The 26884-nt window shown below is 39.1% G+C and overlaps 1 protein-coding gene across 4 annotated transcripts in view; it reads right to left on the bottom strand.

Annotated features, from left to right (window-relative positions):
* Positions 1–337: 337 nt before the first annotated feature.
* OGDHL (oxoglutarate dehydrogenase L) overlaps positions 338–26884 on the bottom strand; it is a 48002-nt gene continuing 21455 nt past the window's right edge. For all 4 annotated transcript variants that reach the window (XM_079312569.1, XM_079312572.1, XM_079312571.1 and 1 more), the window contains exons 7-23: positions 26427–26573; positions 25749–25839; positions 25061–25240; positions 24564–24692; positions 24019–24198; positions 23594–23746; positions 22748–22850; positions 22028–22156; positions 19924–20074; positions 17772–17899; positions 11363–11541; positions 7678–7749; positions 6750–6875; positions 6068–6140; positions 3869–4032; positions 3161–3315; positions 338–592 (exon numbers count right to left, since the gene is read on the bottom strand). In XM_079312569.1, coding sequence (XP_079168695.1) covers positions 469–592; positions 3161–3315; positions 3869–4032; positions 6068–6140; positions 6750–6875; positions 7678–7749; positions 11363–11541; positions 17772–17899; positions 19924–20074; positions 22028–22156; positions 22748–22850; positions 23594–23746; positions 24019–24198; positions 24564–24692; positions 25061–25240; positions 25749–25839; positions 26427–26573 — 2284 coding nt within the window. In that variant the 3' untranslated portion in view covers positions 338–468. The remainder of the gene's footprint in view (positions 593–3160; positions 3316–3868; positions 4033–6067; positions 6141–6749; positions 6876–7677; positions 7750–11362; positions 11542–17771; positions 17900–19923; positions 20075–22027; positions 22157–22747; positions 22851–23593; positions 23747–24018; positions 24199–24563; positions 24693–25060; positions 25241–25748; positions 25840–26426; positions 26574–26884) is intronic.

Below are 26884 nucleotides of genomic sequence, written 5' to 3'. Positions count from 1 at the left end.
CAACAAACACAGCTCTACCAAAGTCATCTACCAACTCTGCTTTTCAGTTTCCTTACTCTTTTATGATATATAGACAGAAATAAGTAATTTCTTCTCCTTATGGTAAGACCTCCAGTGTGCATAACTATGCTGCTGTCCATGCCTGCTCTGCTTGCAGTAATTAACTAGTGCCCACAGAGAGAGATACAAGCCTCACCAAGCCACAACATTGCACCCTGGGACAGGAGAAGCTTCTTGTGTCAAAGAGGTCCCAATTTAAATAGAAAAGTGACAAAAATGGTAGAAGGTAAGCTGGAATGGTTTTTTCCTTATAAACTGAGGAGTGAGGTACAGAATAATGAAGTCAGCTGCTGAATCCTTTTATTTGGTAAAGCAAAAATACATTGTTCATCCAGTATTCTCCCCACTTTCCTTTTGGATGCAGTGTTTTGAGAGACTACCAGCCAGAGACAGGTCAGGGCCCTGCAGTTAGAATGTCTTTCCCTCAAAGGCATCCAGGTTGAAAGCTGTATCCAAGAACCTCCTGAGTGACACCAGATGCATGTTCTTGTTGCCTGTAGCAGCTGCAGCAGCAGGCTCTCGGCCAACATACCTTCATGAGAAAAAGAATTAGGCAGACAAATTAGATGAGAAGATACTCTATTTTGACAATAATAAACATAAGAACATGCTGTTTAAGGCATTGTCTTGGGGTGACTTTATAATGCTTGTATCCCCAATGGTCTGTTCTGTTGGTGTTGAATATTGAGTTCTGCAGCTTAAAGACTGGTTCCAGGAGTGAAGGGGGAGAGAAGAGGTGCAGAGTTTGTTATTAGAGACTGCACTTGCTCCCCTGCATCCTTCACACAGACTGTGCTGTCTGCAGTGGACAGCAGGAGAGAGTTCTCCTTTGCTCTTGGGTAGTTTCTAGCTAAGCCAAAGAAGCTCCCTTGACTGTGGTGCCTTTTTTTTTTTTTTTTTTCCCCTTTTTCTTGAAATTGTTCAAACCTACTCTAAACTGAAAACCCAGAGGAGCACCAGGAGCTCACACCTGTGGCCCACTAGGGCCTGGCCTAAACCATGGCATTTCCCAGCACCAGAAGGACTGATAAACTGAGTGAGCCAAACTAAAACCCACAAAAGAAACTCTTCTGAATTTGTCATCTCTTCAGAACAACTAAAAGTTTTGTTGCATAGTATTGATCATTTTTGTGCTAAAAAGTATTTTACCTGTTAAATAAATAGGCTTTTTTTCATTTTTCTCTCCAAAAAAAGTATCTCCCCAAACCAACTAAAAGAAAAACTACTTGAATCTATTTCCTAGAAGAACCCACTGTGCTGGTTCCACATGGAAGGGTGTGGGGCAGAGCTGCTGGGGGGAATGGAGGGGCTGTTCCACAGGGAGCTTCCCCTGTGGGATGCAGGGACCATCAGAGGGCTGGTTTGGCATCCCAGGTGGCCAAGGAGAGAGTTGTTTTGTTTGCATAAATCACATTGGTGGGGGGTGGGCTGCTCTCTTTTGGCTTCAGGCTTCTCTGGAGGTGAGGTGGCTCTGGCCCCTGCCCTGGTGGCCCCAGGCTCAGCTCTGCTCCCCTCTCCACGTGGGATGGCCAAGTGGGGGATTGAGGGAGCCACCAAAGGCTCTCCCTTTCCCCCAACCCGTTCTGAGAGAAGAGGCCTCCAGCTGCCCATGTGGCTTCTTCACATTCTGGATGCAATTTTAACACTTTTTAATGCCTGGATAAGATTCTTGATCTCCTGAGCTCCCCTGAATGACAAGAAATAAAGCATGGAGTCTACAGAAATCAGCAGAATGAAGATAAAGTTCCTGATGGGAAGAGATTGAAAAGATGCAACTGATGAGTAGCTGAAAACCTTTTTGTGGGGCTATAAGGGGACTGTGACTATACTAAAATTCCTTTAAACTGTGAAATATACTTGGGGAGGTTTAAGTGTTTGAAAAGACCTTTTTGCTTTGAGGAAATGGGGCTCTCTGTTTTAGGACTGGAAATATGGACAGAGACATTTAATAGAATTTAGAATTTAATAGAAAAAGAAATTAAGAGAATTTTGTCTTTCAGCAGCTTGCCTTTAAAAGTGGTACCCCAAGTGTGTAACATAACCCATTGCACAGCTGTGGAAGGGCTGTGGAGATGGGAGGAGAGTCATAATCTGCAGTATTTTCCCAGGCAGATGTAGACTCTGAAGGTGAAGACACTCCCTAATCCTAAACCAAAAAAGGGATTTTTCTCTCTAGAGTGAACTGAAATCATTATTTAAGTAGATAACTGACTGAAGTGTTCTCTGTATGTTGTTGTTAAGAAACGTGGAATGAAGGAAGGGGGAGGAGGGAATAATCTAGAAATCTTATTCTGAATTCTTTTTGGGTTATTAATAAATTTCTTCTTATACCCTTTTAAATTTTAAGTCTGCCTTGCCTCTGCTCCTGAATCCTATCTCTAAAGAAAACTAAATACATTAAAATTGGCAAACCCAAGTCACACCATGACACCCATTCAAAAGTTTTATCCCAAATTTACCCTAAACCAGAACATTCGAGTCAGCTTGGAGGATTTGGATACTTAGTCATCAATCTTTCTTAAATAAAAATCAATCCAAGTTGTACCAAGTTAGACCTTCTAGTCAGTTTCCCTCTCTTTCCTCCCTTCCATCATTGTTATGCTGTGTCTTCTCCCCATCCCTTGCAGAGCAGCCAGGTACACTGTCTCATAATTAGATAATTTGTTTTTGGCAATGAAGACTCTTTCCTTTGACAGCTGCACAGGTAGATCTGAGAGTCAAGCATCTAAAATAAATGCAAAGTTGCCTGGACTGAGCTCTTACAACAGCTGTTTCCTGCAGAAACCTAACATCTGGAAGGAAATTCTTAAAATGACAGAATCATAGAAAACAGAGAGCTAAGTGCTGTGCTAAGCAGCAATAAATACAGGCCTAGTTGCTACTGGGTTTCTTTTAGACCTACAAGGACAAGCAATTTGTGCATCTTGTATTTGAGAAATAGTAGTCTAGATTTTTCCCTCCTATACCCAAGAAGCCAGACTCAGATGTTTTGATTTGTGAAGAACCTGACTTACCCATGAATACTTGAAAACAACCCCAACCAAATTTAAAAGCAAACAAATCAGCCCAGGAGACAGAGCAGTTGTTTAAAGTCTCATACCAGATGGGTCGAGTGTGGTTCACGGTAGTGCGGAAACGAGGTTTGACATAATCATAATATCCACTGTTTTTGTGCTCCTCCTGGCACCAGACTAGATCAGCAGTTGGATACTTATCAACTTCTTCTTTCAGCAAGTCAAAGGGGAATGGTGAGATCTGGAAAAAGAGGTTAATAACTGTCAAGGCTTTCTCTGATGTGGTATTAGCCCATGGTGAGTCATTACTTTTCCATGGAGAATGACTCATGTTTCCCTAATTGATTTAATGGTCAGAAATGAATATAAAAGTATTTTATAGTTGCATTAGTATGAACAGAAGTAGGCTGTAGTCCAGACCACCTGCACCCCTACAGTTTTTTTAGTGAAGTAGCTGTAGCATGTCCTTAATGAGTGAATGACAATACAGCTTCAAAGTGTATTATTCACAACATTTAAACCTAACAGACTGCATACACAAATTTAAGGTGCTATCGTATTGTCATCTTCACTTTGTTAAGTTGTTCTGGAAGTCATCAAGCTTTCTGGATCTCATTGTCCAGTATGCTATTGATGTGTTCCTTCTCCACAAGGCCTCAAAGGATTAGAATATGTCTTGTAAGATGTTCAGTGCTAGAAAAAAAAAATCTATCACCATCCATTCTAGGAGGGGTGTCTATTTAAAAGCACAGGAATCCCCCATGGCCCTGTCTTCTGAGGATCAGGGAGCTCACCTGTTCAAGTCTGGTTATAGCTACTTGTTTCTCCAGGTCTTGGCTCTTTCTCTCTTTCACAAGGTCATAGTAGACTTTTCCTGTGCAGAAAATCACTCGTTTGACCTCATGCGGTGCCTGAGCTGCTGGCCCATTCTCAGGGATCACACGTTGGAAAGTGGTACCTAGTTGGAGCACAAATTAAAGAAAGTGCTCTCAGTGGGCCTGACATTTCAATAAAGCAGCCAAAGAAACAGTCCCTTAGTCCTTTACTGAGCAAGTCGTAGGTTGCAGTGATCAAAGGGTTCTCCTGCTTCTCTGGTCCTACTTTTCAGACTGGTAACTTGGCTAAAGTGCCTTTCAGCAATTCTGTCTCAAGAAGTTAGAAGATTGTCAGTAATCCAGTCTTTCACCACACTTAACAGGCAGAATCATATCAACAGCAGACTGTTTTTCAGCTTTGTGTTGTGTACTACATCTTTACTTTTAAATTGATTGAACAGCTCAACTTTGCTTCAATTTTGGGGTTTTTTCAGAGAACCACCTGAAATACTTTCTTCTTTCCAAGATTACCTCAACCATGTAACATTAATACAGCTTTGCAAATTTCAGAATATTCTATAAAAACAAAACACATATCTGTAAAGCAACTAAATCTAACAACTACAGAAATATTTACCCAAGCACACACATTACTGCTCTATATTTGATTTAAACCTCCATTTGAGAGATAAAACAGCAATAGACAAAGCAAGAATTAGCACAGAGCTGAGCCATATGTATAAATGTTAATGTACAAGTACAATTTCAGATGCACATCTTCATTGCTACCACCTCCCAGGAGTAAAATTTTCTTGGGATACATGAAGCTGGAAGAGGGAGTTGATGGTCTAAAAGATCCTTTTCACATATGATTGAGTAGAACTATTTCCACATTAAACAACTGCAGGGTAGCAGACAGCAGCTCGACCTCCTATTCTGAATCAACACACCCACTTATCAGGAGAATAAGCTCCTGTTTGAACCATTTATCTTGGGGAAGAAAAGCAACAGCACAAACATATAAAAGCACAACTGATTTATGTCAGAATTATCCTGTCCCACTGAAAAGCAGAATTCATCATTAAAAAAGACTGAATCTGTGCTTCATTGGGTCAGCTGGAGTCAGTCTCCCTCTGTCTCAGCTTTCTATTAAAAGCAGAGCAAAAAAGGTTTAGCTGAGAGTCAGAAACACTTTATTACCTGCTGTCCTCTTCAGCAGAAACATAAAAGCATGCCAAAATTCAATGTTAATTTGTTGTTTGGCCAGTATTGAGGTCAGCCTGAAGTAGAGGGGACTCCCAAGACAAGTGACAAATCACAAAGCCTACAGAATTTCCAACCCATTCTACAAAGCTTTTAAACTGTAATAAAAACAGTAAATGCCTTTTCTTGAGAAGCAAAGTTTACACACAAAAATAAAATAATACAATGTTTAAGCACACTTCTACAATGTAAGTTGCTTTTAAAAAACTGAGCAATTGCTCTCTTTGGACCCTCACTAGAACTGAGATAGATCAGCACACCTATGCCCACATTGTCACACTGAACAGTCACTTTAATCTCTCACTCATTACATGTCACTACATTTCCTGATGCCACTTCAAGAGGGTCTAACCAGTGCAAAGCAAGACAAAACAACTGCAGTGCTTGGTATTCCCCCTGCAGTCACTGTGTAACTCTTGGTGCTGATAGCATGTCAACAACAGCTCTGAACTCCCTGATCTCACTTTAGATCACTGGTGTGACACAGCAGCCCCAAACCAAGCACTGTGACAAGAACTGGGCACATTATTCTTCCAAATGGGCCCAGTGTAATTACAACCTATCTCTCAGTCTTGGGGTCAGAAGGCACAGGAGGTACAAAGAACAACTAAAGTTTTTACATTAAGAGACAAAGAGCAGAGGGACGTGGTGGCCTCTTGAGGGAAAGCTTCCTGCAGAGATGGAAATGTACTTTCCATTAAGATTAATGTCTGGTTACAAGATAAACCTGTTAAAATTAAGAATCTATACGTGAAAACAAATTTTTCAGAAAAAGTCCCTGCTAGATCTCACGATGACAGCTCCACAGAAATTATGCCAAAAGACAAACTCTGCAGAGCAGATTCCGTTCTTCACAATCTGACATGCAACTTGCTATAGTTAATTATTTCCCCACAATACTTTGAGGTGACCTACCAGACACCATTTCATCAAAACTGGATTTAGCTTCTGGATGCCTCAGCAATGACTTGGGTGTCAAAACAATCAGCTGTAAGACAGAAATTTTCCAACGCTCAGAAGCTGCTTTATCTCCATTACACATGCAACATTTGTAACACTGTGCACACAAAAACCACAAACTGAATATGATATAGAATAAATTAATATGAATAGCAAACACAGTAAATTATTTTTCTGTTTTGAGAGCCATGAAAGTTCCAAAATTATTCAGAAGATTTAGGTAGCTACTCCTTTTACAGGTTCTCAAAACTCAGTGCTGATGTTTCTTTTTGACAACAAAATCAAATTACACATATGAAGCAGTAAAACATTCAACAGTTGTATCCTGGGTCTTTGAAGTTCCAGCACTTAGACATGCAGATTATAGTCCTGCAGTGTGCTAGCTACATCATTCATATCTCGACAAGCTCATCTGAAGATCTGCACAACCAGATGGAAGCAAAGCTGAAAATCAAGTTTTAGAGCCATAGTAAATTAGAGCTGAGCTTTTTTCCATCAAAGTGGCAACTTCAGCCTGTGCTCAGTTAGGGTTTTTCACCAACAATCCTTATTCTTTTCAGCAGTGTGTCATATGCAAAGGCCACTCCTTGTCTGAGGGCTAGTTTACCTGGAATAAAGTCCATGAAGGTAACCTTACCGGCTTCCTGAATGGCAGCAAGATCTGCCTTCGGAGGACATGAAAGTAATTGGCAGGAGTTGAACAATTCACCACAATCCAGTTACATTCATACAGCTGGGAAACTTCAAACTGCTCAGTGAACTCCTGAGAGAAACATTTAAAGGCATCAGAAAAAAGGCTTGAAAGCCACTGTTCTATTTCTGATTCTCAGCAACTCTCTTCCTCAAAAAATTTATTTAGTGGCTCTCAGCTGAGATGGTTTTATTAGCTAGGGAAGCATCCATACAAACAATTCCTCTCTGTTTCTACTTCTTCCTAAAAATGTATGCAAATATAAACAAAAAGTTTCCATTAATTCAGAAAGATGGGAAGTCCAGGAAGTCTTCCACTGAAGAGGACTAGGACATCAGCAGATCAAAGAATCAAAATAGAATCACTTTGAAAGAATGTCAAACTATAATTCAATTTCTGAGTGTACAGTCAGCTTTTCTCTCTCTCCCACCCTGTAGAGCTATGTACTTTATCTGTAGAAGTGAACAACCAATCTATGAAAGTCTTAGCCCAATCAAAATTAGAAGTTGCTTATTTTCATGCTCCTAGCAGTACAATTTAGCTCCACTGCAAAAATCCAGGGTAGTCTCACTTGACCTCCTTTAGAAATTGGCTAGAGACACGTATTTGCAGTACACACAGTAATATAAACAAGCAGGATCACTGGCCCTGAGGAACAGCCATAAAAAGATCATGCTGCCAGAGATTAATTGTATGTGACCTCAGCTTTGCAATGAACAGCAATGCTGCACACTTCCATTACTTTTACTGGGATCAAGTTAATGTTACACCAAGACTTGAAGCGAAATCCTAACCTGCTATACCTAGCTAAAAGGATGCTACTAACAAATAATGTCTGGGATGTGAAAAGCAAGAAAAGGACAAAACTACTTACTGGATGGGCATCAGAATCATCATTGCTCATCTGCAGAAACCTCTCAGGCCTGGCTGATGAATGCTCTGGACCCTGATAAAGGAATCATTTAAAACAATGTTAAAGAGCCAAATGAGCAGTTAGACATCAGTCTAGGCCACTCACTGCATAGTACCTCCTGTCCCCTCTGCACCAACTGCACACCTGCCCCCCAGCCAAAGGCATCAACAGCAGCAGTGGGAGAGAGGACACACCAGAGGACAGGAATTCTTCATCTTCTATTTTCATAGGAGATTGGGTTTAACATGCATTTCCAATGTTTCTACCAGCTGCAAGTGATTCTACCCTCAATCTAGCTGCACAATGAAAACCAGTGGAAAGACAGTGGGTCCATGTGGGCACAACAATGACCTTGCTAATACAGAGCAAACACAAACACAAGGAATGTCAGCAAGAGAAACTGAATGCCTCAGAATACTGCAGTGACTCACACTTCATGCATGCTGAACAGGAGCAAGCACAAAGTTAACTGCTGCCTACTTCTGCTGTATTAGCAACAAAAGTAGGCACAGGATGTCTCCTACTATTGTTCACTGTTCAGTACAGGACCAAATATCTAGATGAATGCTTTAGCTAAAATGGATCAAAATACACACACACATTATCTGCCACACTAACCTATGATTAATCTCTGCCTCCTTGGGAGATATTTTATGTTCTGTCATTACTGCACACTCCCATCCAATGTCTCACTTGCAGTACCCATGGCAATTTCTTGAATTGCACAAACACTCCAAGCTCCATTTTACATCAGCAAAACATGCATGCTGGCCACAGAAATTATCAGGAATAAGGAATGTAGTAGAATCTGTTATTTTTCCTTTTCATGTCCCTGTTTAAAGGATCAGAGAAAGCTGTAAGCAGTGTGAGAATACAATGTGCTAATTTATCTATTGCTATTGCTGACAGCCTTGGCTGGTTCAAGTGACCAAGGAAGAACTTTCATTTAGCACATAGCTGTAAAGTATTTTAACCCAAAGACAAACTATTACACTTCTAAGAAAAAATATGACACCTCTAAAGTCTCTCCATGTCTGCTAAGCTAATAGTGTTCATAAAGAGATTTTTTTTCTTTATATCTCACATTGTAACTTCCTCTGTTGAAATCTTAATACGCGATCTCCAAAATCAGTCATTATTCTGACAACTAGTAGTCCACCTTGATTGAACACATCATCCTTCCTAATTTCAAGTGCACAATTCCAGATCCATAGGAGGGACACAAAGATGATGAGAGGACTTCAGTCTCCTGTGAAGACAGGCTGAGAGACTCAGTATAGTTCAGCCTGGGGAAGAGATGGTTACAGGGAAATATTTTACAGCATCTTCCAGTACCTAAAGGGGACCTGCAAGAAAGCTGGAGAGCAACTTTTTATAAGGTCAACTAGCAATAGGACAAGGGGGAATGGCTTTAGGCTGCAAGAGAGCAAGTTTAGGTTTAATACAAGGAAGAATATCTTTGCTGTGAGGGTGGTGAGGCACTGGCACAGGTTGCTCAGAGCAGGTGTAGATGCCCCATCCCTGGAAGTGTTCAAGGCCAGCCTGGAAGGGGCTTTGAGCAGCCCCTGGTGAAAGGCTCCCTGCCAAGGTGAGTGAGTTTGAACTAGATGGTCTGTACAGTCCTTTCCAACAAAAGCCATTCTATGACTCCATGATTCAGTTTGCTCCATGGACTAAGGGAATTCAAAGGAAAAAAACGTTCTGTTGGAAACAACTGCGCCTTGTATCACTGCTCCTTTGAATTCTGCCTCCACTTTTGAGTGCTAAATAATCTGGTCACAGACAGGTCAGGACTTGAGAGCAAGGAACAAAGTTGCACAGAACTATGGTGCACCACAACAGCCAGTTTATTGCAGCACCTCTGCTGTTCACATCTGTTTGCTGCAAATTAAATCCTGCACTAAGTATGGCATAGACAGCACAAACCCCATGCTTCACAAGCACACTGCAGTCAGTACACTGGGAACAGAGATGTTACCAGCAAACAATTACAGGAGAGGCAGGTGAGGCTTCCCCATCACTCACACACTGACCCAGCAACAACTTCAATGTTCACATCCATCTTCGGTTTCTGTGCTGACACCACCAATCAGACTGCCAGCACCTGCTGCGTGGGATGGGGTAGGGTTTATTTCTACTGTGACCACCTATCCAGTGAGACCTATACTGAATCCATTAGCTACTTTCAGATGAGTCCCCAAGGAGCCATTAGGCTGCAGAGTCTTTCAATCACAGCCAACTTGCCTGTGAATGCATGACCTAGAGGTGAAGGGATCCATATCCCATTAAGAATCCTTCCCCAAATCATCTTGTCCCAAACACTGTAGTTATAGAAAGGCTAGTCCTCCTGTAATGAAAAGGTCCTCTGGGAGGATAGATGATTTCAACAACCTGGTGGGATTCTTGAATATTCCAAAATAAGCTGACACTAGTAGCAAAATAAACATGTTTCAGAAGACCTGTACAAATCTTCACTGCCAAGTGGCTATGGGAAAACAAAGACTAAATGTCTCGTAAGCAGCAGAGAACCAGCCCCTTAAGCCGAGTGCTTCCCTGCAGAGGACCATACCCCCTGCTGAGGGCTCATTCAGGCTGTTCCCTCAGGATACAGTTAAAAAAATTAATTTATCAAAACCCTTGTGAACAGCATCAGACCCTTTATTCTTTAAGCACAATGGATGTGGAAAGCCATTCATAAGACATGAATGCACCCCGGCGTATCAGGACAGGATCATATTTGAATGGAAATAAACTAAATTGTTTGTGAGAATAGAAATGACACAGTTTGTGGTGAAAAGGTCTAAAGCATTTATACAGATGGAGATTGCCACTGTGGCACACGCTATGCTCTTTTAAATAGAAAACTAGAAACATACATGCAACAATTCATGAAGGCTAATGTATTTGAAAAGGAGAAAATTAACCTTGCCTGACATGACATTCATATAGTCTTAAAAATAATTGAAAATATTTGAAGAACAATTCCACTGCTGATATGAACTTCATGTAACTTTATACACAGGGTGTGCCCACGCCAATTCCCTCTAAGACATTGTCTAGTTCCTCCTACTAGCCACCAAAGAAAAGACAGTCAACAGCTAGTAGAAACATTTTCCTTTCCAGAAAGAGGGAGATTCCTTATATCAAAATTAACCAAGGTAAATTATTTTTGAAGAAATTTTACAGTTGTTTACACCATTTCATGGCAAGAGAAATTAGTGCAGAGTTTACACATACATACTTTATGCAAAATAAAACCAAGCAAGCACTCTTAGACATGACTTCTTTCTTATTGTAACACTGAGAATGCAGCTTTCTAGGGAAAGAAGGCAATGTCTTAGCAAAAGACATCAAAAAAGAGAAGGGAAAAAAAGGGAAAAATGAGGAAAAGTGGTACATGCCACTAAGAAGGACACAAAGCTAAGAGCTCAGAAGTATTTCTCAGGCTTTTTTTTGTTTTCACCAGGCAATCCATCTACATTCTTCTCTGTAGCACTGAGGCAGCCCCGCATGCTTAAGAGTGCCTTCCTCCTTTGGGTTCCCATCACCACTGGATCCCCAAGCCACCTTTGTGTGTCCTTTCCAGCTGCAGAGAAGGCACTGCAGGCAGCAGTCCCCCCTGCTCGTGGCAGGCAGCAGCACTCACCATTCCTTCCATCCCGTGGGGCAGGAGCAGGACGATGCCATTGTGCCGAACCCACTTGGCCTGGCCACAGCTGATGAACTGGTCTATGATACACTGAGCTGTGTTGTGGAAGTCCCCAAACTGGGCTTCCCAGCACACCAGGGCATTGGGACTCGCCATAGCAAAGCCAAGCTCAAAACCTGACAGGCAAACAAATAGGAGAATTAGAAAATAAACAGATTATTTCCTGAAAATTCTCATCATTCCTCATTAAAAATTAAAAATAAAGCAAATCCCAAATTAGAGCATGAACTGGATTTTTGGAGCCCCATTACAAATCATGCAGTTTTCAATAGTACCGTTCCCAAGCTTGACTTCAATCCTTCACACTTTTCCTCAAACACTTCAATATGAGGAGTTTTTAAACAAACTAAACCCCTTCTATCCATTCCAACTTTAGTATGCTTCCCTAGGAGAAGTAAAAATGCACTTACAGCCCAGTTCAAGAGTTCTTTATTATTTTAATATTTCTGCAGCCCTACACAACATCATCTTTCTTTCCCCCTCTCATTTGCTGATGATAAAGAAAATTACTATTGACATCAATCTTCAGTCTACAGACATGATCCCAGTCCTCAGATCTTCCAAAAAGCTTGAATATAACAGCTGCATGGCAAACACATCTGGATAAACCATCCTTTCTTAGGCAGGGCTAAGGACCCTTTAGGTTTCTGCTTCAGTGTTAAAATATTTCATTTCTGTTCATATTTTCCTTTGACTCTCTGATATAGCAGAGCCTAGAGTTCTGAATGAATACCTGTACTCTGATTATCCACCTCTAGTTTGGAGTGATTAAAACCAAAATGGTTAAAGCTCTCAGAAAAAAGCAGAGCTATACAGCAGTGCTCTGGGTATAGAGGCTCTGACTGAGGCAAAACTGATTCAATACACACAGAGAATAAATATCTAATTGATAGATACATTTCATGTTGAAGCTCTACACAGAATATAATGATCTGGTTCCAAACACAAAACTTCAATATGGGAATACTCTCATTGAAGCTTACCCCACCAGATCAACTAACTTTTGGGCCTTCACAGTGTACTCCTGGGTAATTCCAACCCAGGTTTTGCTTACCATCCCCATGGCAAGAAATCCTTGAGTCACTTGGCTTTTGGACTACTGATCTCTGAGCAGTCCATCCATGACTCCAGCAGATGTTCCCATCAAAAGGCAAGTGATACATTAGAGGCCAGAAGAAGACTGTGAAGTCAGACAGCCTTTCATCTGTGAGTCCCCATGACAGGTCATTATCAGAGAGAATGACTTTTGCTGGTCTTGCCTTTGGCCTGACTGCCTGAAAAGCCTTTTCTTCAGTCTTTCTTCTATCTCTGGCCTCCTTGTTGTATAATTCCATTGTTCTTAACACAATGAAAACTTCAGAAAAATTTACACAACTCCTTCAATCATATTCCCAAAGGTATCTGAAAAATAGATTTCCCTAGATAGGCTTGAATCCCATTCTAAATTTACACAAGCATTAAGAGACCATTTCTACTGATTGGGTGACATGGTTGAGAAAATATGCAATATGTTCAAGACTTATTTGTGCATATGCTGCTCTCTTTAAGGGTGGGGTAATCTAGCTTTTAGAGAAGCACAAACTGAGGTCTTGACACTCAGTTATCAACAATCAAAGAGTGCTTTTCCAAGAGTATAGGGCTCAGTGCATATGTGAAATCTGGTCACAGCACACACATAATTCTACTTTATATACAAAAGATCTCCCATAAAATTCACATGGAAAAAGGAGTATAATTTCGCATTTCCTATCTTGTTGACAACTTCACGCTAATCTCTACAGAGTAACAATGTTCTAGGTGAAGCTGCATCAAAAAGTGTGATTTTAACACAGATACCATTTGCAAGTTTTCTGACAGCTATAAAAATGTTCAGGAAAATATACCCAAATGTATCTGATTATTATTTTGAGAATAATGTTGTTGAGACTTCTATTTCATGGCACATGTGTCTGTGGTATACATATCTTTGGTATACCAGAACTCAATTTTCCACCAGGGAAATGGCAATGAGAGTTACTAAAATAAACTATTCCAATTGTGATTGCAGCAGTGGAATAGCTTTAACTCATGACAGACTAAAGAGTCTGTGAAGAATTACTGCTACTACTACTACCTTCATGGGGAGAAAAAAAGAACAAAATCTGAATTGCTAAATGCAAAAAATACTGGTGGAGAGAGATCTACACAGATGCAAGGTAAAAAGCCCAGGAGAGGGTGAGGTGCTCTCTTGAAAGGGAATTGTTGGGGCACCAGGGCCAAGGTCAGAGAATGTGACCTGAACTAGAAAGTTTCCACTGTTCTAGAGCTGGGACATGAACTTCAGGGGAGCAGGTTCCTACCCAGGTCCTTCATGAGAGCTCAAACTCTGACCAGAAAAAAGTAATAAAAAAAAAAAAAAACCACAAAACTACAGCAGAGACCTTGAAAACTTTTTGTTTGCCTCTGCAGATGAACTAAACATTTCTTAAAATCCTGTGCAAATTTTGTGGGTTTAAAGGATAAACTCTTACACAGCTAGAAACAGAGAACAGGTTGAAGCTGTGAGGAAATCCAAGGCAACCAGGCAGCAGGACAACTTCCAAACAATGTCAGGTAAGGAATCTGCACACCCAAAGGGTGTTGGAGAGCAACCAGCCAACTCCAAACAGCAGGGAGCTGCTCAGAGCACACCAAGGCACAGGGAACCAGGAACCAGCACAGCAGTTTGGTAAACTTCTACACTGAGGAAACAGAGGAAAGAAAAATACACAGCACTTGATTAAGGCTGCAAAACTAATGTTTCAATTGCTGGGGTTCATTATGGTCCCTGGATGACAGACCTAGCAGAAATGCTTGTTTCTATTAGTCCAGTGCCTGCTGTGCTCTCTCACTGTTCTTCTGTCACTTGGGCACAGAGAGAAGTGTTGTCAAGCAAAGTGGCAGCTTACACAGCACACTGTACTGTGTTTTTCCCCACAACATTTTCATGGTTGTCATAAGAATAGTTGTTTTTCCATTAATGTAAGTAAGACTACAGCCATAACTTAATTCAGCATGATTTTATAGTGACTTAGGGCATGAATGTTAACTAATGATTAAAAGGGCTTATCAGTACAGGGATTTTATGTCAGAATGAAGAAAGGTACAAAGACAGATTTTTGCTATCTTTAACAGAAATTCTAATTACAGGAACTACAGAGGGATATGCATCCTTCACAAACCTAAACAGCTCAGGACAAAGTGAAGTTAATATCCATGTAGAGGCTGACTCTATCAAGCAGGAAGACTGATGCCTTCTCAGAACTCCATGCAGATGCCATTGATTACTACAGTCTGTCCTAGTTCCTAACACAATTTCTAACAGGTATTTGTATATTTGTATTTGCTACCCCCAACATTAAGAATGCATTGTTTTGACTGAGCAATAATACTACATATTTCAGCCTAGGTGTGCACTGCAAAAAAATATTTTTACATTATACCTGTCTTCTTCCTTTCATCTTTTGCTTTAAACTTGACTTTTTCCCCTTGAAAAACTATACTTCAAGTCTTATGGATCAGGAATTTCCTGAAATACACACTAGTTCCAAGTGTGTCGTGCCTGATATTCCTTGAAATATCTTGAGCCCAAGATCTCTGAGAGGCAGTACTGAATCTGACAAATAGCCTCACCTCTTGGATAGAGACTCAACACTATACAGGTCATTCTGAGGGCTATAAAGAAAAAGAGGAAATCCTTTCAACTATTTAAGGACCACTGAAAAGGTAGAATGGAGCATCTGTAAGTTACTTTTGTTTTTCTCCTCTATCCTAATCAGCAAATAAATTCAGACAAACATTTTTGCTTAAATGACTTCTCACAGCCATCAGGTATACTTCCAGATACTCAGTTTCAGTACAAGGAAAAAATTATGATAAAGCAAGTGGATACACAACTAAATTATAATAATCTGTGTGTAACTAAAGATAGTAGACATAGGATGTCAAACAAAATTATCAGAGGTTGTTAAATACTCTAAATTATCAGAGATTGTTAAGTACTCTGATTTAATGCCCAGGTTACAGACACACCAGAGCTTCCTGTAGACAAAACATAAGCAGTTGTCTGAACTACAGTTGAACAAGACTGCCTTTGTTTTCTTTCTAAGTGAAATCAATCTTGCCAGAGATCATTTTAATGGAGCAATGGCTCCCCAGGTGTTCCTAACTGGCTCGACTATAACTTGGTGCAAAGCTCACAGCTCTGAACAGATACCAACTCTTGGTTTATGTACCTGCTGAGGAAATAATCTGTAGTTACATCATGCTGGGCTGTTTAATCCATTTTTAATCCATAACTCTTCCTTAGAGAAACTAAGGGAATTTCCAAAATGCTTCTGAGATGCTGCACGTTAACACAGTCATAGAATAAATTCCTAACATTCTTTCACCATTATTTCCCCTTTATATTATCTCACAACTCTCCCTACAGCCACCAAGCACTTCAGTGTGCTAATTCTAAACTGATTCCTTTAAGAGAATTAGATAGTAGAAACAGCAGCTGGAGAAAAAGTGTTCAGGGGTTTTGGTTCTCCTGAACAATCAACTCCCTGAAGTGCAAGCCTTCACTTATTCTTTCACGTATTTAAAGGAGACCCAGTGATGTTACCAGCCAAATAAATATCAATTCTGATAGCTCTTTTTTGACTCAGAGCCTCAATTAGAAGAGACATGTTCACACACTGCTGCTTATCCCAAAACTGCCTCTCTATGGAGGCAATACACAAGAGTAAACATGTTGGAAAAGGTCAATGTATAAAAGCCATCAAGAGAGCAGAAACTTCATTACAAAATCATTTCAACACAGAACATGGCATTTTTAGTTTAAAAAAACCCAACTCAACAAACACATAAAAAGCCACATTACTTATCAACTATTTGAATCAATTTAATTTCCTTTAATATTAGAAAACAATCGGATATAAGGGATTTAAAGTCCTTGACAATTAAAAGTATCAATATTATTAGTTTTGAAAAACCTATCATTCCATCTGCTGAATCGTAAGTGCCCAGAAATGGTATTCTTGTTTTCAGCATACAAACAAAACCCTATTTTACCCTATTGCTTGTATTCAATGAATTTTATTAAATCAACTTTCGCCTGTCTTTTGCTAGGTGAGGTGGAAGGGCAGTAGTGAGCAGGATGAGATCAAGAAAGAGAAAGAAAGAGACCCCACTTGGTTAGTTTTCTAAAGAATGGAATGTGACAGTTAGAATTGCCTTCATGCCAAAACAACATCAGGCTTCCTATTGAGGTGTTATTTTTGAAACAAAATCAGATTTCAGCTATATCCAGATATTTGTGACTCCTTTTGGAAAGTTAAAAGGCCAAATCCAGAAACCTATGATCCACTTATCCACAAGTTTTGCAGCAACACTGTAAACAGGCTCAAATTAAGAAATCCCAGAACACACTCTGAGTAACAACAGGAAATTGAAAACAATCATTCTCTGAAATTGAATTCTTGATTTTTATCTATGTCAATTATTTGTCTCCTGTTTATACACATTCTTGGTTGCACTCTCCTATTTAGAGTTTACATGTTAACGATACAAAAAAAACGTGATTGTGTTCACACCAATTCTGCCACAGAGCTAACAAAAATACCTAAAAATCTGGTCTTCAGGCCATGCTCCAACTGTAAAATTTTGTATCACTTCAATTTTAATATTATTAGCAATAGGTAATATGTACTATTGCAAAATTGACTAACTAAATATTTCTGGAACTTTGAAGCAAGCAGCTATTAACTACCACCTTTATCTACTATAACATTTCAAGTTTTTCCTTCACATGATATTTTATTATCCATAGAATCAGTAACACTTTTGATAAATTATTAGATATATTTGTTTCATGCTCCACATTCCTCTTGCCACCCTCATCATGTCAGAGTAAGGTTATCCATTCTCAGTGGCTGAAGGTAAAATAATTCACTATGATTAATGCTATCACTAAAAAGAATTTGTTTTCTTGAAATAGCACATTCAGAATAGCAGTTCAGATAAGGCCAGGATGGATTTTTTACATCTCTATGACAAACTGTCTCTGGTTTTCTTGTCAGTTCCCTTCCTTTTAAGAAAGTATCAAGTGCACATTCCAGCACTGCCAAGGACAACAATAGCCAGTGGATGCTTTTAGCTGAATCCCAAATTGTAAGATGTGGGGATGCTTGCTGAAGGGACACCAGAACCTGGAGGAAGAACTCTGATACCTGTTTCATATATGATCACTTTACAGCTTTTTTTTTTTCCCCACATTTTTTTCCTTACAGAGCTCTGCTCCTTGTCTAGCAGCCCTACCAAATCAAGGCAGGTCAAGACATACCTAGAACCCCATACTCAGAGAGGGAACTGTTGCACACAGTGTAGGGGGCCTGCTGCTCCCAGAGGTGATTCATGGGAACACAAATTCTCTTGTCAACCTCTTGATCATGAAGCACATGGTGGCGATGGCTGCAAAGAGTTTAAAGAGATTTATTAGCCTAGAATCACTGGGGCTTTAACAGAGCTATTTTCAAAGCTAAAGCATCAGTTGTGTTCTGGAAAGCAAGAAAGCATCATGGTTATCTCTGCTAGACACAACACCCTGGTCTGGTTGAAACCATGGGAAATACAATCACATGTCTAAATACAATTGTTGCACTGTAATGACTTTCACTGACTATCCATGCTTCTCAAGCACTCACAGAAACTGAAACTATCTCATCCTAGTAGAACTGGGACAAAAGAAAAAGAATGGGGAAGCTGTTGCTATAAAACAGAATTATTAAAGAAATACAGAAGAACAAAATTTTCCTTAAAAACATTTAGTTCTGCCTTCCTCACAAATTCTAACATTTTCCTTGAAACAACTGTTGCTTGTCTTTAATGGAAAAAAATGCAACCAAATCTAATTTCAGTGCTGAAACTTAAAGGAGTTGTATCCTCTTTCCTGCTATTTCCATTCACATGCACCATTTGCAGTTCCTAGAACACCATTAATCAGCACTAGAATGGTGCACCAAGGCATACCACCAAAACAGAGATGACTGAAGCAATTACTGCAATCCATTAACTCTCTGAGCAGACTGAGTGAATCACACCAATATGTTCAGCTTTACAACCAGTTATTGTACTGGCAACAATACTGTGTATTGTAGAGCTGCCAACAGTAAAGTCTGAATCTTTTTGCACTTCCCTTTGCTAAAATAAATGCTAGCAAAAGAGTTCTGAAATTTACCTAGAACTCAGCAATGTAAGGCCAGAAAAAGACTGAACTTTCAAAGAGCAGCCCAGGGAGGGAAGTGGAAAGAAAGGGGAAAATTCACACGCCAGGCAGTTGTTTGGCAGAAATAATTTTTGCCACTGGAATTTTGATTTTTTCATTAAGCCAATGACAGAAGACCTAGCTAGGCATTGAGCTTCTTGAGTACAAAGTTTTGTGTTTTCCCTAGCAAAAGGTGATTATGATGAGCATAGGTGGCCTGCCAGAAATATACAGACATACAATTTGCACATGTTCAATTGTCAGATTTACTGGCATAAAACCAGTACAGAATCAAGGCTGCCCCCACTTCCCTCCATCCTCAAGAGTTTGTCTACAAGAGAAGGGGTCTGGTGCTTCTGTCTGCAGCTTCATCTATCTGTTGATAGTGGTGAGGACTGAAACAGGAAGAAAATAAGCCAGCATATGGAATATTGAAAGAAAGAACTTTTTCTAGACATCTCTTTAGAAGATCCAAAATAGTGAAAACACCCAATTGTGTTGTTTTATTATGACACCATGGTACATTCAGTTGTTCCCAAATTCTAGCCAATACTGTACCAGAGAAGACAGACACCAAAATTTATTTCTCTCTTTTGTAAGCATTCACAATGAAGCACAGTGCAGCATCACCCCAGGAACTGGCATCACATCAAAGGTTTCCATTAAATACATCATTAACATTTCACTCTACAGAGAATCAGGTAAGGCAGCAAAATGTATATATTTTAGCAAGTGATGAGATCCTGCCTTAACACATGCCCCATAGGCATTAGAAGTCTCAGTACAAAGGACTTTATTTCACTTTACAGGCTTCACCAAGTGGCAACATGCTTGTTCACAGGGTACACAAGTTCCAAGCAACCATCACTGGAATGGCATTTAAAAGACCCAGGATCTGCTGCAGCAAGTATCCTCTCTTACTTCCCACCAATTAAATGGAATGCAACTGTATTTTTTGTTACAAAACAGGGGAAAAGATACCATTTCTGCTTGCCAGCAAGAAAAGGTATAAAGTATCTAAAAATGTCTGTTCTGACTTTAAAATACTGTTTACATATACACAGAAAAGCTGATTACTACTGACTTCCAGAACCTCTAACATTCAGATTAATGCCAAAGAAAGAGCCCCAAATTCCCCTTCCCTGCAGAAGATCACTTTTTTTAAACACATGCCAAGTTGTTTCTCTAAGTGTGGGACTGAAACAGTTTTAACATTTATCTCAGTACTGACCTGAAAGTACCTCTCTCCACATCCTGCCCACTCAGTCTGACATGGATCCCTTCTTTGAGAACAGAGCCAAAAGCCATGTATTCTGCTAAGGCCCAGTCAACAAGCCTGTTCTTGGTCATCTCCGAGCGAGCCTTCAAAATCCGAGAGAGTCCTACATTGGAGTAAAGATCAGAAATGAAGGATCTGTTTCAGAGAAATTCCCTGCTTGCATTCACCATTCTCCTTCCTCATTGGTGAAGCTAAACACAGATACCAAATCAGGTCTACAAACTGTTTTTATAGAACTGGCAAAATAAAACAACTTGCTTCCTGAGCAAACATTAGTGTAATGTTCATACCTTGTTTTTGTAGAAGAAAGTAAGGTTGGCTGTGTCAGAAACTACTGAGCACAATTAAAAAGACCCATGGTGAAATTCTTCTTCCTCAAGATTTATTTTCACATCTCTAACACCAAGTACTGTTTTGTAAGAGACTGAAAATAGCAATTTAGTTTCTGAATTTTTATCTTCCTTCCTTTTATTATTTTTACTCAGCATTTGTTTTATTGCACTTCTGGAGATGTTATATAGTGAAACAGGATTGATCAATACTATGAATATCATATAAATAAAAAAAAAAAAACTATCAGCTGCCAATGGACTTTCAGTTGATAATCAGTAGCTGACTTTTCAGTAAAGATTTTATAACCTCCTGAGCCAAAATACAAGTTACAGCACTGTAACTTTCAGTGGGAACAAAACTTTACAGCTGCACATAGGTGCTTCCAGCTTTGAAGCCACCTGTATTCACTGACAATTGACAGCATCTTATTTTCACATATGCACTGATGATTTTGGTAAGCTGTCCCATATGTTATTTCCCCATATATCCCTTTCCTTACTTGCTGCAATTTTACAGAAAAATTCCCCATTTTCCTTCCACATAAAACTCTCATTTAAATTGCCTCATTTTAAGCAAAAGAAAAAAAAACCAACAACTTGAAAATTTTCCTTTTAGAATATACTGAACAATTGTTAAAAAATTATACTCCCATTGTTGGTTGCAAGACTATGATATTAAGCTGTTTCATTCTACTGAAAGGACAAAGTACTTCAAATTTCTATTTCTCCACAAATTCTCTCTTGTGGCCTTTTTAACTGCAGAAAAGAATCTAGAACACCATAATTGTTTTGAACCATAAATCTACCTTTTATACTGGCAAGCGTTCTCTAGTGTCAATGGTTAATCAACTTACTAACAAGAGACCAATCTGCCTTTTTAATTAGAATGTCTAATACTAAATTTTATTGGAGAAACTATAATTTTTAATTTATCAGTGTCACAACAAAGTGCACAAATGTGTAGAAGAGTTAAATTTATCCATTAATTGTATCTGCTCAACAAGCCTGCAATTAATAACTGAGAATGCCCTACCATCATTACTTGTGCTTCATTTCCCAAAGGAACACAAACACATAGAATATTTACAGAAGACAAACTTTATTCCTTGATGGATGACTCTACAGAGGATTAGCTTTCTCTCTCTGGAGATTTTAAAGAGAAAAAAGCTTTTTATTTCTTATCCTTAGTATGTACCCTACAAGTCAACAAAAGAAAAAAGATCCCTAAACAAAGGTTCTCCATGGAATTATATTCCCCATGGGGTTATTGCTCCCAAGAGTTGCTAGATTTCAACCTGCCCAGGAAATAAAACTATCTCAGAACTCTGACACAGTGTTGGGGCTCCCCAGTGAGACAGCACTTATTGTAATAGATGCCAAAGTGAGGCCTGAACCTTTTCATAATAAAAGCTAAGACTTTTTGAAAAAAATTTCAAGGACTCTAAGAATGAAAGGAGTTATTAACTTAAGGTTGCAAAGAGACTTTCACCTCCCTCAGAGGAAAATTTATTTTAATGAGATATGAAACAGAAGTGGTGTAATACTCAAAGAATATTATACTGAGAACAAGTAGCAGAAAGTTAAATGTCACATTCTCCTCACCCATAGAGTGGAAGAGTCAAAGTAAAAAAAGTCACAGGCATTTTCCTCTTTGAGAAATGGCCCTAGAGTAACTTCTGTATGGAAGCACAGAATTGGAGCAAGACACAAAGCCTTCAGCTGACCTGAGTGTATTTTGAAGTCTTCAACAGGCACTGAACTGGCGACATTGCCAATGTGCGTCAGCATCTCTTCCGAAATGCCCGTCGGAGGACAAGACATGCTCTTGGGCTCGCCATCCGCGTTAAAGAAGCCTGGCAGGAAAAGGTGTGCTGAGATGTCCAAGGACTGCTCAGGAAACATGCATATCACCTACCATTTATTCAACAACTCAAGCAGCAGACTAAGCCTAGCTCTTCCCCTTTTGCTGGGATAATAGTTTTGATCGTGTGCATGACAACAGAAGCTGATCTTACAGGCACACAATGATCTATTTTGTTTCTGCTTTCACTCCCTGTGAAGTCCAACTATGTGGGCAGAGGCAGCCAATAAAAGGCATATGGCACCTCAATCCCTCAAAAATAATAAATGAATGAATAACATGAGACATATTACTTCTTCCTGACAGCCCAGACAGTTAACAGTACAGGAAAACCACTTCTCTGCTAAACTGGAAAATGGTTTTTTCAAAGTCACAGCTTACTTTGCATATTTTTTAACAAAAGCATTTATTTCAAGTTGAACTGGCAGAATACCGTATTTACTATTAACAGGGGCAAATAAAAGGTCACATACACCATTTTAAAGGAATGCTGTCTGATAAAATCTATTTGAATCCCAGATTTTGGACTCAAAATAAAAGCACATTTGGGTAACACTAGGATAAGTGAAAGGACACTCTTTACCAGGCCAAGGTGAATCCAGCCAGTGCTTGATATGAAGGAGCTTCTTATCTTTAGATCTAGTATATGCTTCTTCACATATTCTATCATACTTTGCAATTTCTTCCTGTAGAACAAAAAAGTTTTAAAATGGATAAACATAACACCCTCATATCTTACAGATTACACCTCTCATTCAGCACAATAAAACCAGTATTTAACTCCATGAGAAAATGTAGTTACAATAATGCAAATAAATAAAATTTATTTTATCTAGGATCAAACTGCCTTCTAGAAACATGCTCTACATTACTCTAAATAAATAATTTATTTCATTGGACAGGTGTTACAGAGAAATGTACCAAGAGCTGAAGCTGCAAGCATTGGAGCCCTATACTTCATCTTTCTGAAACACTTCAAATGATCTCTGAACTTGGATGAATGCATGCAAGAAAACAAAAATATTAAATTGATTCTTTCTTCACTGCTGGACACAAGCCTGCCAAGGGTCTCAGTATGAAGCCATAAACAGGAGTGTTCAAATACTGTCTTGCTGCTAAATCAAAGTTTTAGAGATGAAGAACAGCTGACAAATGCCTCTATTTTCCAATGTTCTCATTAAATCACCTTCTCCCTCAGAACTGAAGCAATTTTTTACATGCAGTATATATTAATTACTTCAGAGCACTTCCAGTCCTTTTGTTACAGCAACAGTATTTTACATGAAAATCCAAGCCAAATTGAATCACAAATTATCAATGTGTAAAGACTTATCACAGTAAGGAAGTTTTCAAGCAGGCAGCATACAGTGACAGTTGGGTTTTTCTCCTTACAGCTCCTTAGATTCCCTCTAACTCTGCTGGTATGTACCTCAAACTCCTGCAGTGTCACAGTCCCATCTGCAATCAGCTTGTCAGCATACTTCTTCAGAACTGGCACCTGCTTATGGATCTGCTTGTACATCAGAGGCTGGGTGAACATGGGCTCATCCATTTCATTGTGCCCTCTCCTACGGTAACAAACCTACAGAGGGAAAGATTGCTTCTGTTGATAAGGAAAAATGTAAAATGGAATATTTCCATTTCATATTTTTACAAAGATTTTAAGAGATTTATTGTATTAAAAAAAAAAATCATGGCTTCTTGTGGGCCAATTAGTTGCTTGCTTTTTTAAAATCAAAGAAACTAAAGGCCTTTAAAATCAAATATGTTTCTTGACTGGACCTTCTAAGCCGCAAAAAAATAAATAGTAGTGCATAATGCAAGGAATGAAAAGTTAAGAAAACCAAGACTTACCAAGTCAACGACCACATCCTTATTGAAAGTGTTCCTCCACTCTGCAGCTACGTTGCACACATACATCACTGCCTCAGGGTCATCAGCATTCACGTGGAAAATGGGAGCATTGACCACACGAGCAACATCGGTGGGATACGGAGATGAACGGGCCATACGGGGGTCTGTGGTGAAGCCAATCTAAACATTTTGGGACTTCTATTAAAAGAATTTCGGCACCTCTATTCTGTTTTGAAGTTTGCATTTAATAGCCATCCACACAGCAACAGCATCAGCTTTTCATTTTGGCTAGCTCGCTTCTTTTTGCTCCCTTAAAAACCAAAGCAAGCCTAATCCAGTTAAGTACTAAAATTGAATGGAATACACATAAGTGATAAAATATTATCCGCTCAAGAGTTGCTAGATACAAGAATCATTATCAGAAACATCTCCACCATTCTAATAACCAGAGGGGTCAAGGAACCCAGTTGATAACAAACAATAAAAAGAGATAGATGGGCAAACATTCAGCAGAGAAGTTGATTGGAAAAGGCTGTACTTGTTACCTGGTTATTGACCACTACATGAATAGTGCCATTTGTGGTGTAGGATGGGAGGTCACTAAGATGAAATGTTTCATAAACCACTCCTTGTCCTGCAAAGGCGGCATCTCCATGTAATAATATGGACATAACCTAAGAGGGAGAATTGTACACACATATTAGAAAAAAACCCCACAACTTGAGCTTCTCAGCAGGATTTCCTGGCTCCATATTTCTGCAGTGTTTATAAAATAAAACAGTAACTTTATAATAAACCATAAATTTCTCAGCATTCTGCTGTCTTTTCTCAGTTTGCAAAGGAAACTGAGCTTAAAGCCTATTTCCTAAGTTACCCTTGAGGTCTCATGTCAGAAACCTCACCTAGTTCAACAGGTGATAAATCCCTTTTAAAAAGGAGAAAAAGGGGAAGATTCTGTGATATGAAACTACCGTTGAACTATTTTTATTGGAAATACCATGAAAAACTACAATTAAAAGTTACTATGTTAAACAATCTTTACCTTTTTCCCTGCTGTATCCCCTCGATAAAACTGTTCAGCTTTTGTTTTGCCCTGCACGACAGGATCAACTGCTTCCAAGTGAGAAGGGTTAGCCATCAGGGACAGAGTGATTTTCTTGTTTGTTTTTCTGTTGATCCTTTCATGGTACATTCCCAGGTGGTATTTTACATCCCCAGATCCCTAACAAGAAAGATATAATCACAATTCAGAAATGTCATTCAGACCTGCTCCATCTGATTCACTGGGCTTAAAATTTGTGCTTCAGCCTGAAAAATGCATCTGGTTACCTGAACATCAGTGTGCACTATGGGTTTGACACCATAATTTCAAACTGGGACACTGCTCCTATTCTATTATCTCATTGTTATCATCAAACATTAGATAAATACTTACAGCATATTAATACTCTGTTCATTCATATAAAACAAAAAAGAGATGCTTAGAGGTTATGAACTCTACCAAATAGAACTTATTTATCTACAGTCACTCCTGAGAGACCTTCTGCATGATGGAAGTATAATATAATTTTTAAATTTGTTAAGAAATTTCACCAAAACACATTCCACAAACTAGAAAAGGTGGCAATGCAGCTGATAATGCTGTTTTCATAGTAACCATGACCAAAACAACTGAAAACTATCTTGAATGTTGACCTCTCTATATAGATCCAATAAAAAAAAAATTTTACCTCATCAGCTGCTTCAAGTTTGGGATCAAACTGACAGAATATCTGTTCCAGCTCTTTTCGGATTACATTAGCCAATACATTCAGCCGACCTCTAAGAAAATTCCAAATACAGTTGTCTCAAAAATGGTACTAACAGTCAACAGTATAAAACTTACAAAATCTGCAAACCACCCTGTTAGAAATTTGCACATGTTCTCTTCAAACTTTTGAGCCTGAAACCCTTGATTCAACCCTTCTCCCCAATTACAAAGTTCCTCCAGTGCATTTCCTCAGACATTTTAGAACACCTTTTTATCCAAGTGAATTTTGTAGCTACCTAGCAATCTTTAAATAATCACATTAGAAATTAGTTAAGGCAGACTGCAAAAGTAAATTCAAAGCTACCTCACCAAACTTTCCCAGTTCTAGAGACTCTATGCAATGGCAAAGAAACCATGACTGCTGCCACATTTTTTTGCAGCTTCAAAGTACACCAAGGAGTTTCTCTACCATTTACTTTTGAAGCCTGCAGCCTCTTACTGACTGGCATTTGCTACAGTTCTGTGTTCCCATTACTTGTTATGACTGACTCTTCCTACCTCAGCTTCTCTAATATCAACTTTTTAAATAAAATTCTAGAACCCAAAACTGGTCCCAACACAGTAAGCCCATTTGTTGGGGTGTTTCCATTGGCATTACCTGTGAGGCATTCCCATTATAACATATTCGATTCCCATTTCACTGGATTTATCAATAATAGTCTTAAGTGCAGGAATCATTACTTCACATCCTTCCAAACCAAATCTCTTCTCAGAAGACCACTTGCGAGCAAGGAAGTCTTCAAATCTTTGCCAAAACAAACAAACAACAACAAAAAAACCAAAGAGAAATTTTTTCTACTAAGGTATTGTAGTAAATAATTGTTTTTTAATCTTCTTATAGCAAGTCAAGTTATATTAAACTGTTTTAAAACATCTGCATTAAATACAAGTTATGTCTCTGGAATTAAGTCACATATGAGGAGGGAAACAGGAGAGAATTCAGTCTTCCTTCTCCCCTATCTGAAAACTATTTACAAGAACTTTGAAACAATTAAGTGTCTCCACCTCAGAAAAAATTCACTTCCCAAGTTAAACTCTGTTCTCATGTACACAAAT

The sequence above is a fragment of the Erithacus rubecula genome, assembly GCF_903797595.1.
Source record: "Erithacus rubecula genome assembly, chromosome: 9".
Taxonomy (NCBI): Eukaryota; Metazoa; Chordata; class Aves; order Passeriformes; family Muscicapidae; genus Erithacus; species Erithacus rubecula.
The sequence above is the reverse complement of the archived record's forward strand: the minus strand, read 5'-3'. Positions and strand labels throughout refer to the sequence as shown.